The sequence below is a fragment of the Bacillus rossius genome, chromosome 1 (assembly GCF_032445375.1).
Source record: "Bacillus rossius redtenbacheri isolate Brsri chromosome 1, Brsri_v3, whole genome shotgun sequence".
NCBI classification, from domain to species: Eukaryota; Metazoa; Arthropoda; class Insecta; order Phasmatodea; family Bacillidae; genus Bacillus; species Bacillus rossius.
The window spans coordinates 242805519-242823918 of NC_086330.1; the positions used below are offsets into that span (position 1 = coordinate 242805519).

The following is an 18400-nucleotide window of genomic DNA, read 5'->3' on the forward strand; positions in this document are numbered from 1 at the left end:
ACATTGTTAGTGAAGGTCTCTTCCGACGAGTGACACAGCGGACATTTCCGTGTGGAACTAAGCCTCTGCAGCTAATACTAAAGCACATACATGAAACCCTGACATTTTACTTAAGATGTAGACGATTGCTTGCTGACTGTGCATGTGATGTGGGGCACTATACTATCATGGTGGACGTTTCGGCGTTGAAAAAAGCCTCTGAAGCACAATAATACATTATTGGATTATGAAAGATTACAATTGGCATCAAGCAATGGTCAGAAATAGAATGTTTATCCATCTTTTATCCCCGTCAAGCAAATTTACATCTGAAGTGTTACAATGTGAGGATTTAAATTCATGCATATCCCAAAAAATGCATCTACAAAAAATCCCTAACAGATTGACTTACATTGTTAAAAATACAATTGATGACAGTACACACGTTTCCTTGAAACAATGGACCCTCTTCGTCTACATGACAAAGAAACATGATCTGGCACTTTTGGCCCACAATACGAAGATGACAATGGTACCCTTGACCAGAAACTGATAAATACATTAACATCAACATGCAACACTTGTAAAAAAATACATGTACATATGTATCTTGGCTAGTACAAGAATACCTCAACATTACTGAACACGAAAAACTTAATCACAATATAAAAATAAGAAAACCCATCATTTCAATAACTGCACAAATTTTCGAAAATAATAACAATCCTAAACATTTAAATTTATTATGTTGTTTTTTAATACAACTGGCAATATTATCTCAAAATTTACTGAATGCTATCTGAAAAGAAACATAAGTGTCAACAGAGCTTTCTCTTATGCAACAAATACATTCATAATTACTTTGACTACTTGTCAACATTGCATCCTACATTTTCAGCAATAATATCATTACAAAACATTACTAAGGAGGAAGTGTCAAAGGGGGAAGGGACTCCTTGCCCTAAAAAATAAAATTAGAGTCGTGCCATACAAACATTAAACATTAAACTCCTTGCCTCTCAGCTGCCTCAAAAAAACCACACTACCCTTGAAGCCACTGCTGATCTAGCAGAATACAAACATTTCCTCATAATCTTGGATAACATGACACATATTCACTCTTGTAATAGCAAGAAATGATACTATTTAGGCCTCATGTTATATAAGAAAATCTATTTGAGCCTCATAATACTACAGAAAATATATTCAGACTTCAGAAGTGTTTATTTAGGTTTTGGTTCACATAAAAATCCAAAATCCCTTTCAGAAAAAAAAAGTGACACTTTAAAAATTACTACCCAGAAATGAGGAACCACCTTTCCTTAGTAAATTACTTTTTTTAATACTCAGCTATTCAATACCACTCTGTTTTTTTATTTCTTTTTACACATTAGGGATCGTCCATTAATCACGTGAGGCTCGAAAGGGGGGAGGGGGGAGGGAAAAATCACGAAATATCACAAGGGGCATACCTGCCAACTTTCCAAGATGAAAATTAGGAAGACATTTCAAAATGTTAATTTTTCACGTAAAAGACACGCAGCAATTTTTACTCCATGCCACAAAAATTACTGTGATTAAAAATAATTCTATAAGCAATGCTAAATAGCCTAAACCAACCATTTATCACATAAATATGATGTAAATTAACAGAAAAGTATATAAACAGCTTTTTCATTGCCTTTTAACTTAATTTGAGGTTGAGCATTGCGATTTCAAAGAGGAGGCTGCCGCCTTCTTCGCTTTCTTCAAAAATTCTGCACTATAATTCTGTTCATAACATACACCAGTTTGTCTTGACTTGAGGATAGAAATTGCTTCCAGAGTTTCATTTGACATTGATGACCTGAATTGTGTTCGATTCTTCTTAATTAAGCTGAAAGTACGTTCACACTCTGCGTTACTGTGTGGGATGGATAAGATTGATAAAATTACTCTAGCTATCCGATTATACTTTGCCACTCCATCTACTCCTCGAATACTGGCTAACCGAGACCATTTTATATCTTCACTTACTTCTGTTGCACAAATATCTGAAATGTCGTTGACCTGAAGAGTTGTGAACTGCTTTTGTATTTAGTCTATAGCAGCATCTTGTGTTTCCCCTTCCTTTATAGCAAGCATAATAGGAAATAATTCCACAAAATAATGGACAGAAGAAAAGCTGGCATTCTCAATGTTACTGAGTTGAGCAACTTCTGCATGTTTCAATACCTCATCTTTTAAAGGAAACTTGTTGACAATGTAATCGCAAGCTAAGACAAAGCACTTACGAACAGAAGAATAGAAAACAATTTTTTCTTTGTCTTCCAGTGTTTTCACAATGTTTACAGCCTAATTCCCTACAACTAAATCAGCGTCTTCTTTCTGATTCTCAATGGAGTGGTAGTCGAGTTCAAGTAAGGAGCTGCCTTTAATTACTTTCGGCTTGACAAAGTTTGATAACATGTCTCTCAAAAAATCAAACAGTTGCCTAAGGACATGGATATGTGGAGATGCTGACTGGAGGGTTGTATTTACCTTATCAAATGATGGTATTACACTAAGAAGAAATATACAAAAAGCCTTGCTGAGCTTAGATGACAGGAACATAAACAACTTTTCTTCTCGATTAATTACAGGAGTCAGATTCTTCATACAAGGTTTGTCACGAGAGCTTGCTAAAGCAACTGTCTTACTACTGGAACTAGGGACACTAATGGAATCTGATTTCCTTTTGTGTTCATTTTCATTTTTGGCATTTAGGCCTACTCCAACAGGGTTTGGACTGGGTTGTTTTTTCTGTGAGGGGCTCATCTTAGGAATTCTGTACGAGCTAAGGCTACCAGATGATGACGATTTCTGACTTACAACTTCTTCACTGAAGAAACTAACCAATGGGTCCTAGCCTACACAAACTACGCCCAAGAGAGAGTCACCTTGTACTAACGTGTTTCAAAATATTTTTTGCTTCCTTATTATGAAGCTCTTAGAATTTGTGGAATCTGTCTTTTCTCTTCGCACTTTTTTCTAAGTAATAGAATATATCCACAAGTATTTCATCTATTTTGATGGGTAAACCCCCTACAGCTTTTTCGGCAGCCAGATTAATTAGATGGCAAATGCATCCTACAACTATGAGATCATTTTGCTTTTCTTTCAATACAGCTGCAATGCCGTTCTTGCGACCTACCATTACAGCTGCATTATCACAACACAATGCTATACAATTCTTAACAGGTACTTTCTTGAGTTCAAACTGTGAAAGCACTAAGTTCCCTATATTACGTCCGGTGGAATCACCCTCCAATGCAGAAATGGACAAAACTGTGTTAACAATTTTCTGCTGCTTTTCATCATAGAATGTGACAACAATCGGGTAAAGTTTCACATTTTAGTCGTTACTACCATCAGTAGCAACAGCAAATGGTCCATTTTGTAAACAATGGACCAGGTCTTCTGTTTTATCAGAAGCCATTTCACTTACAACAGCTGCAGTTTTAGTTCTGGCACACCCGTACTTTTTGGCTATCTCTGAGTTTGGAAACATTTTCCGTAGCAATGCACCTGCATGATCTGCAGCAGTCAAAGGTATATTATGCTCTACCAAAAAGGCCGTAAACAGGCACTCTGCTTTTATCACGTCTAAGTCGGCATTTCCCGTTTTGACAAAAAAAGTTGATATTTTCTGGCTTTCTTCCTGGCATTTCACATTTGCGGCATGTTTGGCGCTTCGACAATGAACCGTTATGTCCGTTTTCCCACCATGTGCTATATTTATGTCGGAATGACAAACTGTACAGTAAGCAAATATGTCACCCTTTACAGACTTCTTAATAAAAGAGAATTCAACACTGTACTGTTCTCTAAATACTTGATTATACACTTTCTGTTTTTCCGTAGTACTCATTTTTACCGAATTTAAATCAAACAATAACCTGAGAAACAGATTAACTGCTTACCTGACAAAAAACTCGTGCCTCAAAGGCCGAAACCATAATGAATAAAGAAACTAAACGTTACAATACCAAATTACGCTGCACAAATGGTATACTGCTACATTAAAAAATAGTCTTTAAATCAAATTACATCACGCATGAATTAACTCCGCTAAAACACCCATCTTAACTGCAACTAATGAAAACCGAAAACCATCAGCATCAAAAAACGGGATAAAACAAACGATACAACAGTATCGACACATACTCTAATGTAAATATATAGTTTCCTAAGGTTCACATCAATATATCGATTACAATACTCGAGATAAATCATTCTGTTACGCATAACTTATTCAAAGTTGTGGAAAATTCGTACAAAATAACACTTGTCCGTAAAATCGTACAACGAAGCTATTTTTCGTACATTTTCCGGGAAAATAGTACAAGTTGGCAGGTATGCAAGGGGGGGGAGTGTAGAGAGATATCTAGTGTAATTTTTTCCCTCCCGATTTCTACTAAACCGAAAAGCGATGCGTGACCTTGACTCGCCGTAGCCAGGCAACAATATCCCCGCCCGCCGCAACATTAATCACCCGGCTCGGCTTGCCAGTCGCTAGTAAGACTGTGATTTTGGCGCCGAATACATACATAAATCACATATAAGCCTTTCCTTTATTATTTTTATGCCAGTGAGAATAAACCTGCAACCTAAATGTGTGTCTGAACATTTTTATCACTGTGCTTAATTTTCCAGAATTAAATTAGATTATACCTATATTTAAAGATAATATTCCGAAATTTTTAAAAATATTTTGCACCAAAAAATACAAGTGATTTATTGGGGGGGGGGGGGGGGGGGGGTGTTTGTCTGAAACATCACCACAAATCACTAGGGGGGAGGGGGGTTAAACTTTGCTAAAAAAAACATCACGTGATTAATGGACGACCCCTTAGCTAAAGTTTTTTTCTGCATGGAAGTACATAAAAGAGAAAAAGACTGCCTTGGTTTGAATTATTACTGCAAAATGCCATTTATTAAGTAGTTGATATTACCTTTTTACAACTTTATTTTAAGATAAAGATTCAATACAAGTTACTATTTAAATAATTGTTTAGCTAAAATAATATATTACATTAATTCATTTTATGTGAATACCAGAAATAGATTTTGAGTTTGTACATGAGTTTATACAGAAGTACCTTCTCTCTTCACAGCATGATCAATAAACACCCAACAAAAACGTCTACTGCAAACAACAGGTGATGAAAAGATAAACTCTACAAATTCAATATTTTTCTTACATGAAATTTTATTAAATCCCTAACATACAGTTTGATCTTCTGTACATAACTGAGAAATCAGTAATATTACAACTCAACAAGAATTAAATATGCATTAAAATACCAGTCTGTACATGGTGCAAAGAGTATAGAACTCAAGTCATTCATTGATCTAGCACTTCTTGGAGAAACAGCATTGATGCAGGGGCATTAGTGAACAGGCTCCCTACAACACAAATTACATTCAAAAAAATTATTACAATGCATCAAGTTATGCATATGTTTTAAAAAAATTTACAGTACTACAGTATGTATGCTACTAAGGGTGGTATTGCAGTGTCAGTGTATTTTGCAATCCGTATACACCACCTTCTCAGTAAGGACAATGGTCGGCTAATATCTCTTCTATTCCTACCCCACGTACTTACTCCCAAACATATGAGACAGTGATGAAAAGGTAATTTATTTACAAACCTGCACAACACTTATAGTGATTGTAGATTACAAAAAACAATTAATAACAATAATAACTATGTTAGTTAGGCAATGGATAAACATATATTTGGTATTATTAATATCTACTCATGCATACTTCCGGCCTGTCAAGTTTGTATATTTAACACAGTGCTGCATTTGCACCAATTAACAAAAAAAATTATTGAAAATAAATCTACATATAGCAAATGGATTTCGTAACACGTCATTTACGTTTTAACCACTCATGTTGTGAAAAAAAAGAAAACACATACACACAAACTTTTCTTACTAATAAAACTAAATTATACATATCCCTTACTTTATACTAGGTAAGTAACATTTTCAGCAGCTCAGTGACAAAGACTCAGATTCATTTTTCTGAAGAGAGATTAGTGTGAAATCAAAATATTGATGGAGCCATGAACTTTCATTATTTTAATATAATATAATCCTGTCAGGAGGAAAAACTTATTTAATTATGGGTTATTGATTACCCATGGTTAGGCCTCTACGAATATCAGTTTTTTGGTTCGAATCAAATAGGAATATTAAATTATTCACGAATATGAATATCAAATTGGAATAATAAGAATGAGAATTAGAATCCCACTGAAGACATTTTTTGTCATGTAACAACTTCGGAAAATTATACAAATATTTCTCAAGTGAAAGGTTGGTCAAGTTAAGCCAGCTACAATAATTATAAAGAAAATATTTGTTAAAATATTTAAATTATAAAATAACTTTCTTTAAGTATGCGACCAACCTAACTTAACATAAACAACCAACATTTTAATTTAAGTTCCTATTCGCCTTTCTTCTACAACTTGCTACTCCACCTACATTTTGATTCAGAAAATTGTTGCGAACCATAAAATACTGTCAAATTCATTGCAATCTATTTTACGAAAAACATAACTTTTTTTAAAATTTTTATACCAAAATTTGTGATTGAACGAAGTAATATTTATATATTTAAACCCTAGTTATTCACGAGATTTCATTTTTAACGGCAGCCAGGTAAATTGTATTTTAGTTCAGCAATATTATAAATACAATTTTTGCTAATTTCATATCTTGCATCTTTAAACCATTATTTACGTTTTTATATAAAATTTTGAGTTGCAACATCATATATATATATAAAAATATATATATAAATATATATACACAAGGCAAGTAAGCTGCTACTGAATCACGTAGTGTTAGATCGATTGTGACTACTGAACTACTGATTTATACGCCTTTGAAACTATAATGATTACTTCTTTCAACGCCCATATCAATGGAGTGTCCGTGTTTTGTGATGTTGTAGTCCATGGTTGTTGACTTTTTCAAAAATTTTCCCACTTCTGGTGCATATGATGACAAGAAAAGAATACAAATAGTAATTTGTTTTCAAGTTTTAAATGACAAATATGCCATGTCTTGAATTGTTTACATGATTTATTCAGTTACTGTTTAGTGAGACAGTAGCAGGGGTAAAATCTTTTAATACTTTTTTGCATGTTTAAAATGGCGTGTATTATTGTTCATGTTTTTGATTATGAAGTCCCATTAAACATTAAAAAAGAGTATTTATATCGCACACATGATTTAGTCTGACCAGCGAATGTTGGTATATGACAAACTGATGAGGTATATTATGTCAAGTATTCGAGGTCGAATAGAATACGAATAGGTTATTATTCGTATTTGTATCAGAAAATTCCAATATTTGCACAGGCATACCCATTATGAGTCAGAAAGTGAATCTATCAAGCTGTATAGAAGTCTAAGTGTGGTATGGATCTGGTAGAGGGCATAGAAACATACACACATGCTTTAAGCCACAAATGAATAGATACAAACAATGTGTATTGTGTACAAAATTAATGGTAAGACACTCACTTTGGGCAATCTTACCTACTTATAAAAATAAGACAGACACAAAGGTAAAATAGACTTTTTGGTGGCAAACCATTCAATTTTTTTTCAAGTAAATCCTTTTACTACATCACAGAAATATTTAATTTAAAAGTAAGAAAACTAAAAAAAAGAGACTACTAATTTTAATTTTATATTATATTATAATTACAATGAAACCACCTCAGCTAAAAATTGTTTACTTCTCATTAAATAAACTATATTGTTACCCCTTTTCCATCCCTACATTTCTATAACCAATATTTTCATAGTATTCCAGTATTTATAGACCTTAACCTGTTACTTTGCAGAAAAAAAAAACCTTTATGTATGTACTAAATGTTAACTGTACTGCTTACTGTTAATTTAAATTTTTCCATGAAAATTTTTCACATATCATGATAGTCAAAAATTCAATGTAAATCTATTAGTTGATAATTGGTATACTTCAATTTCACAAAGCACATTGATTGGTTGTTGGATTATATATAGCTATGAGGGAATATTGTTTAACTATTTTAGAAGCAACGTAAATTCTAACACCTATTAAAAATGCACCAATTACAGAACATAAAAAATAAGAATAAAATAAAAATTTCATATACATAAAACAAGTACACAAAGTTATTTCACTGTCTATGCTATACCAGCAGAAAACATTGCTTGGACAGTTAAAACCTTGGCTATTTTTTTTTAAATTTTTAACTTGAATAGAAGGAATAATATATTTTTTTCATCATATGTACTTGCAGAGGAAAAATAAAGTAAGTCTATGAACATGTCTACCTTAGATATCACAGACACTTTTTTGCCGTGAACATTAGAAGAAATAAATGCTTAGAATTTTCAATGAGTGCTGGTTGGTGGACCGAGAGAGATTCGGGTCACTGAACTGGCCTTCTCAAAGGAGTCTAAATACTGCCACGAAGGCGTACTGATGTGTCCAACCTTCAAAGGGTCATGGCACTGTGTGGTATTTGATTCATGTCTGGGGTATCTGCCTTTTGGAGGGCACGAGATGGTTTGATTTACTGAATCACAAGTTTGTCTGTGACTTGCAACAGAATCATAATAATAAACGAGTAATTATTATGTTAAAACCATTGAAAATTGAACCTCCAGCAGTTAAGTTGAAAGAGCGGCCATTTTTAAATTAAATTTTTTATTTTTATTTTTTTATTTGTTGGATTCAGCAACCACAGTCTTGTGATTTTACCATGAGCCTAGCCGGAGCAAGAACAAGAACAGAAAAAGGGACAGCATTCATCAAGGCTGGGTTACAAATTTTAGCATTTACTTCTTCTAATGTCCATGGCCATAGTGCGTCTGTGATTTCTGTCATAGACATGGTCTTAGAATTTTATTTATTTTTTCTCTGCAAGTATATAATATTAAAAAATATAATTTCTTGTATTCGAGTTAAAAATAAAAAAAAAGTTTAAAAAGTCAAAATATAACCAATGTTTTCAAATGTCTAAGCAATGTTTTCCGATACTGTAATGTAGACAGTAGTTAAATAACTTTGAATACTTGCTGCGTGTTTATGAAATTTTTTACCTTATCATTATTTTTGTTAGAAGTTCTGTAAATGGTGCATTTTTAACAGGTGTTAGAATTTACACTGCTTTTAAAATAGTTTAACAATATCCTCACATAGCCATATCATGGTTAATACAAGCTTGGAATTCTAAAATTCCCTGGCTTTTTCAGGTTTTCCAGACTTGAATTAACAAATTTCCCTGACCTTTTACACATGAGCAATCCTGCAGCATCAATTGATGTTGACAATTTTTTTGCATGAAAAAAAGTTTGTACAAGCTCATTTTCATCTTTAAAATGTATTCATACCAAAATAAATTAATATTTACATCATAAAACCTCTTATCTCGGAAGAAAACACTAGCAAAGGACTACAACTGCACCAATTTGTTTTTACCCTATAAAACTTATATTAAAATTATTGATAATTTTCAAGGAAAGCTTTTTTTCGGAAAAAAAAATTATAAGTATCATTTTAACTCTTTGACAATTTCCAATCATTTATGTTGTGTACCAATAGTTTACCACTCTGAGTGGTTAGGTTAGCATTTTAATATTATAATTACTGTGATATAATAATAATCAGCTGAAATAGATTGGCTACATTAAAAATATTTTAAAATAGTAAATATGGTTAGGCTACATTAAATAAATGAAAAATATTTTGAATGGATTTTAACACTTAGTTATGAATTACCTAGCACAGTTAACCTAACCTAACCAACTACAACATGTGATGTCAAAATGAAGTAGGAACCACTTAACAGAATAACGAGTACAACCAAATTTATAACTTAATTTGAATTACAAATAATATAAACTATATTTATTTCATGTTTATCTGAGGTTGCTAGTTTCACAAGTTGAGGTTAGAGTTGCTTATTTAGTACGGATGCCCTTGTAGATTTGCAGATATGGTCATGCCACACTTCATAGCACATAATTTTTTTTTCATAATTTTTTTTTAAAATTTTATATTTCTAAATGATTTCTAAGCCATCCCCCCCCCCCCCCCCCCCAACAGTATCAAAACATATGCGGTCAGGTTTTTTGTTTCATATATTTTGTTTAATATTAACACATTAAGCCCTTCCTACGAATCCAGTCCATACTAACATTGGAGAAATCACAAATTTATTCTTGTTGAAAATACTTCGGTTTTGATCTCCTTACCACAACAAAAATTACTGAATTTTTGTATCATGTGATGAAATTATTCTGCTAATTTTGAATAACTCTTCATTATTTTAACTCTATTAATCCACGGAGGTGGGTTGTCTCCAGAATTATTGCAAATAAATTCAGTGTTTGATTATTGACGATACAGGCCCATCAAAATAAATGGCAGCGTGGTAAACTCTCTGGTAAAATTAACGTATTTTCAGATCCAAACAATTACTATTGATTCACCTGAAACTATTGAATAAAGGCTATTAAGTTTGTGTGTAAACATGGATAATTACATTTTAATTATTGCTCAACTATGTATTTACAGTAAAAAACCCGAGAATTTACAAAAAGAAGAAAAATCAACTGAATTTCACATAATATTAAACGTTTTCCAATTTTTTGTGGTGCCTAAATGTCAACGAAAGCAGAATTTTATATTTCAATTTTGTTAGCACAAGAAGAAATTCCAGAAATATGTTCTCATTTCCCTGAAATTTCCCAGAATTCCCTTACTGTTCTAAATTCTATCTGACGTTTCCCGGTTTTCCAGTCCTGTAGCATCCATGCATATATAATCCAACAACCAATCAATGTGTTTTGTGATATTCAAATATACCAATATAAAACTAAAATTTACATTTAATTATTGACTATCATGACAAAAATGTAACGGAAAATCTTTAATGGTAAAATTTAAATATACATTAAGCAGTGTAGTAAATGTTTAGTGAATAAATTAATTTTTAATTTGGAAACATTAGTGACTCTGTTTTGTTTGTTTCTCTAAAGTAACAGTATGAAAAATAACACAGACACAATATACTTTTTGAAACTTTCCTTAAAAATAACCTATCATCATTTAATGTTGTCTAAGACTCATTAATTGAAAGCATTTCCTACTACCCTCTTTTATCGCGTATTTGTCGCACTCGCATAATTGTCGCACCTATATTTTAGGCCGTCAAAATTGGGATAAAAATTACTTCACGCGTAAACGTTGCATATTGTTTTTGGTCTTGCTATTAGATGCCGAGCGCTTTGTGTATGTAATGTATCTTCCGTATAAATTGATGTATTTTAAAGTAGAAATCTAATATTTATTCGGACATTACCACTTACAGTGGAACCTCGTTATTACGAGTACGGAATACTACGAGACCTTCTTTGTTATGACAGTTTTGTAATGCACTGTCAGTTAAACTCCGTAAATCATACCAAATTAAACCGGTTATTACGAGTGCCTCCTTGTTGGCCCTTTCGTAAGTACGAGTGATTTGATGGCATCTTCAAAATAGGAAAAACACTGTCAGTTGAAAAAAATAATGTTCACGCAGTAAACACAGCTGCGTGGCTACACAGGTGGCGCCCTGGGTCCTTAGCAGGTATAAGCAATGATCAGGGGAGGAAGGACTGGTGACAAACAACATGCGCTCTCTCTTTCCCTCCCTCACTCCGTCTGTTGACGGCGCCAGTTGCTTCCCCTCCTAAGTCGGCGGAGGGGTAAATCTAAAAATAGACCAGCTAACACCCTTCCTTTCTTTCTTCGCTCCTTTTTTTTTCCCACCGCTTCACATACCCTCCCTCCGTGGACATGAATGGCGCCTGTCTTTGTATCAGGCCATTTCATTCGCAATTAAATAAAAAACCGTTGTAGATACAAAAAATTCCATAGAGACATTTTCTATTCGTAATTTAATTTGCTACAACATTTATTCAACATGTTTTTTCACTATAGTGCACTGTTTTCAAGTTATGGTGTGAAATTAAAGACTGTTTCGATGGTCCAGAATCTAATTTTACTTAAATTTTTTATATTCGGTTATGAGTACTCGTTACGAGAAATTTTGCCGCCATCATCAGCTCTCGTAGTAACGAGGTTCCACTGTACTTATTTAATTAACCCAAATACGAAGTTGTCTGACGTGAAAATTTTTCTTTTAAACACTTTTTAAACGTTATTACCTTTATCTATTCGTTTGCATCGTCGCGATGTACCATTTACAATAATGTAGAAAGCTCTAGTTGGTATCGTTCGTGTTTGGTTATGTTGCTTCCGAGACAGAGCGTGCACACGTAGTCGAATATCGATATCTAGCCGATTCCTGCAACGCGCGCTCTCTGTAAACAGCCGAGTTAACTACATTTGATGGCCCGCATTCTTTCGTGGCAAGTGTGTACTATGACACGTTAGTTCACGTCACAGATTCAAGTGGCTTGCGTTCGCGTCAGAGTTTTGGTTTTTCTATTTAAAGTTGAAGAAAGGTTTTTGTTGCACGACTTATTAATTTGAATTGTTAGGCGTGCTCCTTTAAACTTCACTTTTAAAATAAATGTACTTTCCATGAATGGGTTTTCTTTTCATAAATAATTTTATCTAACAAAAAAATATTTTCTCGCATAATTGTCGCACCCCTACTTTTCAAACTTGATTTTAGAATAAAATGTGAGACGATTATGCGAGAAAACACGGTACTTTTGCAGCCGTACATTAGTCATAACTCAACCAACGTATCATGTGTTAATATACTATTTTAACAGATCTCTTAACTTGGGGGTGTTGCTACTGCAGGATTAGTTTTTATTATTATTTTTTTATGGTTTAATTTCTTATGAAATATTATTAACATTTTTCTTAAGCAATTTTATATTGGTGTACTTAAATTAAATATTGATCCAACAAAAAAAGTTGTTAATGTGTATTACTAGATATTGCTGGGTCACAGGATGTCATTAGATTGCTGCTTCAGCCATCTAGTGAGACGTGAAGCAACTGTGCTACCTAGGGGATAAGTGACTTGTTTGTGGCTGGATTATGGTAAAGTGGGGTGCTGATAAGTCATATTAAACTGACACCATTTATTAGGGCATTCTGTATCTTTGGTATGACTTGAAATTATGTAGATGTTAACCTAAAACTTATAACCATAAAACGATTTTTATGAAATGGAACCGAACCCGCAAAAACACAGCTGACTATTCATACCATTTGTAATGTAGCTAACCTAACCTAACCACTCTCTTTAAAAAGGTGAACTGAAGGTGAACACAATAATCTCTTAGAAAACGGTTCGTAAACATGTTAAAGTGTTAAAAAAAGATTTTATGATTTTTTTAATATAAAAGATGCCCTCCTTCAGAAATACCATCTAGGGAAATTGTAGGGCTAAATACATTTAAAACAAGAAAAACATTGTTTAAGTTACTATCAATATTTTCTCATTTTTAATTCACTTAAGCACACAATTTTTCTTGACTTCAAAAGCCTTCAAAACTACTCAGTTTTACAGAATTCAGTGGAATAAAATTTTCAATTTTAAAAGAAACATCAGTAGGTACATTAGTTCTATTTTATTTACTAACTTGAAACAAAGGACTCACCAGTAGAAGACATATTATTAACTTTCATGTAATTCTAACAGTATATTATATAAAAATCAGGAACACAAAATTCTTTTTTAATTTTTCTGCCATTAGAAATTTGTATTGAAATAAATTCACTGCCTGTGCTTCACGATGCCACGGTATGGTGGTCACCTTCCTCCTCCCTCCCCCTTATTCACATACATGTCATCATCATCCCCTCTCCTATCCCACTTCTGACATAGCACGCTCTAGGCTCTCGTATTTAAGCCTCAGAGAGCCCTACCTACTTCGTCGGGTCATTTCATTTACTTGTCATTGAGTTAACACATCATTTGGTACTTAAATATAGATTTATGTAACTAGAACTTAAGGTTAGAGAGATAAAGGACCGGCGAGAAATGGCATGTAAGTTTAAATCTTTGCGATTTGATTTGGAGACGGACGGTGGCTCTGTCTCCTAATGTAACATAAACAGATTTTATTCCTATTTATTCTAAATTATTGTTTTCAACTGCCACCATTTAAATTTATGTTTTGGATAGCTATTCTTGCTTGGTGCATAACTTGCTGTTCTGTAGCACCACAATTCTCCCTTTTGTAGTGTTTCATGTCCCGTCGAGGCGGGTCACATTGGCAGGTATGGTTATAGCCAAGAGTTTTTCTTGAGCCCTGATTTTTTGGCCTGGTTATATCTTTATGAGAGATTCCAGTCTCATATTTTGTGGCTTGATGTGTGTACGAATGTACCATCTGCTGTGCTCGACCTCGCGAGGCTTGCATTGCCTGTTTTGCTGAATTTTAGTGATTTGTAAATTGTTCAATACCCTGTGATATCATATCCATATACTAATTTTTTGTATAGTTTTTTTGAAGGACGTAAAGTAACGTGTGTAAGTGTTCTTCCCTTAAGCCCGTGCTAGTTACGTGTGTTGTGATACTCATTGTACCCTGCCCTTTAGCATACCCATGTTATGCTTATTTTGGGGTAATGTAAATTTTTGTAACTGCATATATTAATGTTTAGGGTATGCCAACATTATTTTATAAGGTGCTATTAGACGTCTTCTTGTTTTATGTCTAATTTGTAATTCTATTTAAAGATTGCATTTTTGCTGCTACGTAATTTTTTTGCGGGTTAAAAATTGAAATTTAATCTGGGATCTTATGAATATCCTTTTGGTTTTTCATGGCCCTGTTTGATCAAGTGGTAATTGTGACGTTAATTATTTTCTCCGGTAAATCTACCACTTATTTACGTGACTGATTGTGAAAGTATAAAATTGTTATACAAAATAAAAAAATTCTATTATTCCTGTTATAACATTTTTCATTAACTTTATTTTTGCAACTTATCATGGTGGACACAAGTCAGTTAAATATGTTGTCTCATTTTTTTAAGAAACACAGTTACATTCTGTCCCTATTACAGCATAGGGGAAATTAAATTGCACCTGTTTGATAATTTTTTATGTGCTTGAGCACTGGACTGGAGTTTGCTTGATGGGATTCGAACCCGGCACCCTTCAATATCACAACAACAAGCCATACAAAAAGCATACACATTATCTTAATAATATTCAGAAACTCTTGTACATATACGGCTCAGAATGCCTGCAAGTACTGCTTGGTTTTCCCGCTTGTATAGTAAACATTAATATATTCGTACTGATGCCACAAATTTAATTACAACACACATATTTCTACATATTTATGCTTGATATTATTGTCTGTAATTTTAAAATCATAATCTAGAACCACATGTGTGTTTAAGTATTACTTTAGCAGTTCCATTTATTTATTTACTAGGAAAAACATGTTTTAATAAAGGAGCGAAAAAAATGTGAGAAACCTTTAATTATAAAGTTAGGTATCCCATTAGGACTTGTAGACATGGAAGATTTTAAAGCTTTAATACCCTAAAGTACCAATAACCCAAAATTTCAGAAACTGTTATAAAAGCATGTGACATAGTTGGTTTAAAATCTGGGTGATTGTTAGATTGGGGAACATATACACTTGCAAAATATTGAACAAATTCATTTGACAACAAAGTAGGATCACAAATCACAGAACAATTAATGTTTTAAAAGTACTGTTCATTATAAACATTTTTCATTACTTCCACGTAACACCAAAACTGTTTGGGCTTATGCTTGATGTTATTATTGATTGTTCTAGTCCAAACTATTATGTCTCCTTTGATGAGCTTTTTTGCATTGAGTGTTATGCAAGTTAAATAAAACAATGAATTATATAACTTAAAAAGATAAACAAAACAATGAAACTATGCGATGATTGGCTTGTAGCAGTCAATCGAGAAACAGATACTCGAGAGGGATTTTTTGTTTGACCTTGATATCTTGTCACTGATATGATACCAAACTCTTCCAAATTTATTTTATAACTGTAAAAATGTTGTAAAACCAGTAAAATAACAAACATGGCCAGACAATTGTACAATAACACGATTTACTATACATTTTCCGGGTAAATGGTACTAGTTGGCAAGTATACACTGTGGCACATTCAGTTCAGTGCTTGTCAAGAGAAATGCAGCCAAACGCATTCCCAACAAATTTTCTGCATATGTATTTTCTTCAAATTTTTGACTTTATAACAAAAATTTTTCAAGGCTTTCGAAAAGGAGTCATAATAGAGAGATAGTCATAACAATGGGGTTTAAGTGTATCATGCTGCATTCCACAAACTGCCATGCTAACTAGCAGAACTACCATGCAAACAAAGGAAACAACTGTGCGAATGTAAGAAACAAACAACACTTGAAACATTCACCTACCTAACTCTCATTTCAACACAGAGCTACCATATAGTGGCTAAAATGTGTACTGCCTCGGATTACTCAAACACTAGCTCACTCTATGAAGTGAAAGACTAAAGGTGGGTTACAATTAAGTAACTTAAGAATTATAAACTTAACATGTATGCTATGAAACACATGTTTAAGTAAGATTCAGTTTATGATTGAATAAGTGGTCCTTAATTCCAGCCAAAAAAAAAAAAAAAGCTAGAAAGGAGCCATGTTATTTAAGATGAAATTTTGTATTCATAAGTATCATCTTCATTTTGAAGTGCATTTTGGTTTAGAATCGTTGCTGATTGTTCAACGTAACATTTTTATCCCTGCACCTACTTGAAATACCTTGAATTATGTACCTTTTTGAAATCACAGATACTTGGTTATGATTGAACCTCAAAATTGCAACATTTCAGCTCATAACTTGCACACGTTAGGGTGGCTGAAAAAAATAAACTTTTTAATTTTTAATTGCTGTAGTGCTGAAAAGTTGCCTTTAACAGTAAGAAGAAAAACTATGCAAAGTAATTTCAAATCGGTTGATAACTTCCGGTCGCGCATAGTGCCGAAAGTTTATACAAATTGACAACAATGGGTCTTTTTTTTATTTTTTAAATTAACTTATACCTCTATGATGGACACCCTATAGTTTGCGATGTTTGTTTTAGGGTTGTATAAAGAAATATTAAGTCAAACTTCAATAATATTACGGTGTTTATCAGTCGCGCTTTCTGTTCAGAAAGTGACATTTTCCTCTTTTTTGAAAGTTTTATTGTGCAGCTCTTCGCCTGTTATGTCTAAACAAAACGACCCAGAACTCACCACAAGGAGGTGGCTGCACATCGAGTTCCACCCACACCCTACCCAACCAACCATCCAAACATAAGTTTACTAGGATTCAATGGTTTACTGTTACCTTTAAGGGTCCTTTCTTACTTTGTACTGTGTACTTGTACACATTTAAAATCAGACTTTTGGGAGAAAGCAGGCATAACTGACCGTGACAACAGTGTAGATCTGATGTATACATCTCTTGCTTGAAAACCACACACTTTAGTTGAGGCTTCCGTGACCAGTTTCACACATCTCTTGATTGCTTGAATGTGACAGGGAAACTTTTTGATGTCTCTGATAGGTTTAATTTCCAAATTGATGAGTGTTTTAAGGCCGTCCCTGGTCCAGCGACTTGATAGGGAATTGTAGGTTAAAAAGTGTTTTCTACATCTTCTACAATTTTTCAGATAAGAATTTCGTACTTGGCTGGTTTGCTGCAGTTTTACAACAGAAATCATCTGCCAGATTAATATTGTAGAAAAAATATTGATAAGTATTTTATTTTACGTTTTTAAAATTAAGGAAAACCGAAAAAGTGGTCTAAAAAACAGGCTGTAAGATATACAAATATTTAGAGTCTGCACAATTTTTCCTTTTAAAGTAAAGATAAAAAAAGTAAGCGGTGGCATACTGCTAAATTTATTAGAACAAGAAACATTTCGTATTTTGCATTTTCAGCTATTTTTTCTGGCCGCGAGTAGGTTCACTTGCGCCTGTCTTGCGCGCGGGAGCCTGCAGCCGGCTGCCGTGTTGCCATTACTTCGGACACATCCTCGGCTAACGGAATCTGACCCCACCTCCTCCGTTGCAGTAAATAATCTGAATGGTGCGGAGTACTGTGTCAACGACGAGAAGAAAGCTCAGAACAGTGCTATCAATTCAGAGACGCATGGATGTGCTGCGAAAAGCGAAAGGTTTGAAGAGAAGGTGAACCCAAATTTTTTATAGTTTTAATTATTTATTCCATTTACTGTCAAGTGTATTTGGGCAAAAAATATTTTGTGCCATAATGTACTTTACAAAAACTTCCAATTTTTTCAATTTGAAATGTGATCAAGTGACGCTTTGCAAACTAAACAATCCTGATTCAAGAAATGTGTTTATTTTTATATAGTAT

General features: G+C 33.4%; 1 protein-coding gene across 1 annotated transcript in view; it reads right to left on the reverse strand.

Annotated features, from left to right (window-relative positions):
- Positions 1 to 5184: 5184 nt before the first annotated feature.
- The window catches only part of LOC134527427 (cobalamin trafficking protein CblD-like), a 289969-nt gene continuing 276753 nt past the window's right edge, over positions 5185 to 18400 (reverse strand). Inside the window, exon 7 of the mRNA XM_063360102.1 lies at positions 5185 to 5406. Within this exon, the coding sequence (XP_063216172.1) occupies positions 5345 to 5406 (62 nt within the window). The 3' untranslated portion in view covers positions 5185 to 5344. The remainder of the gene's footprint in view (positions 5407 to 18400) is intronic.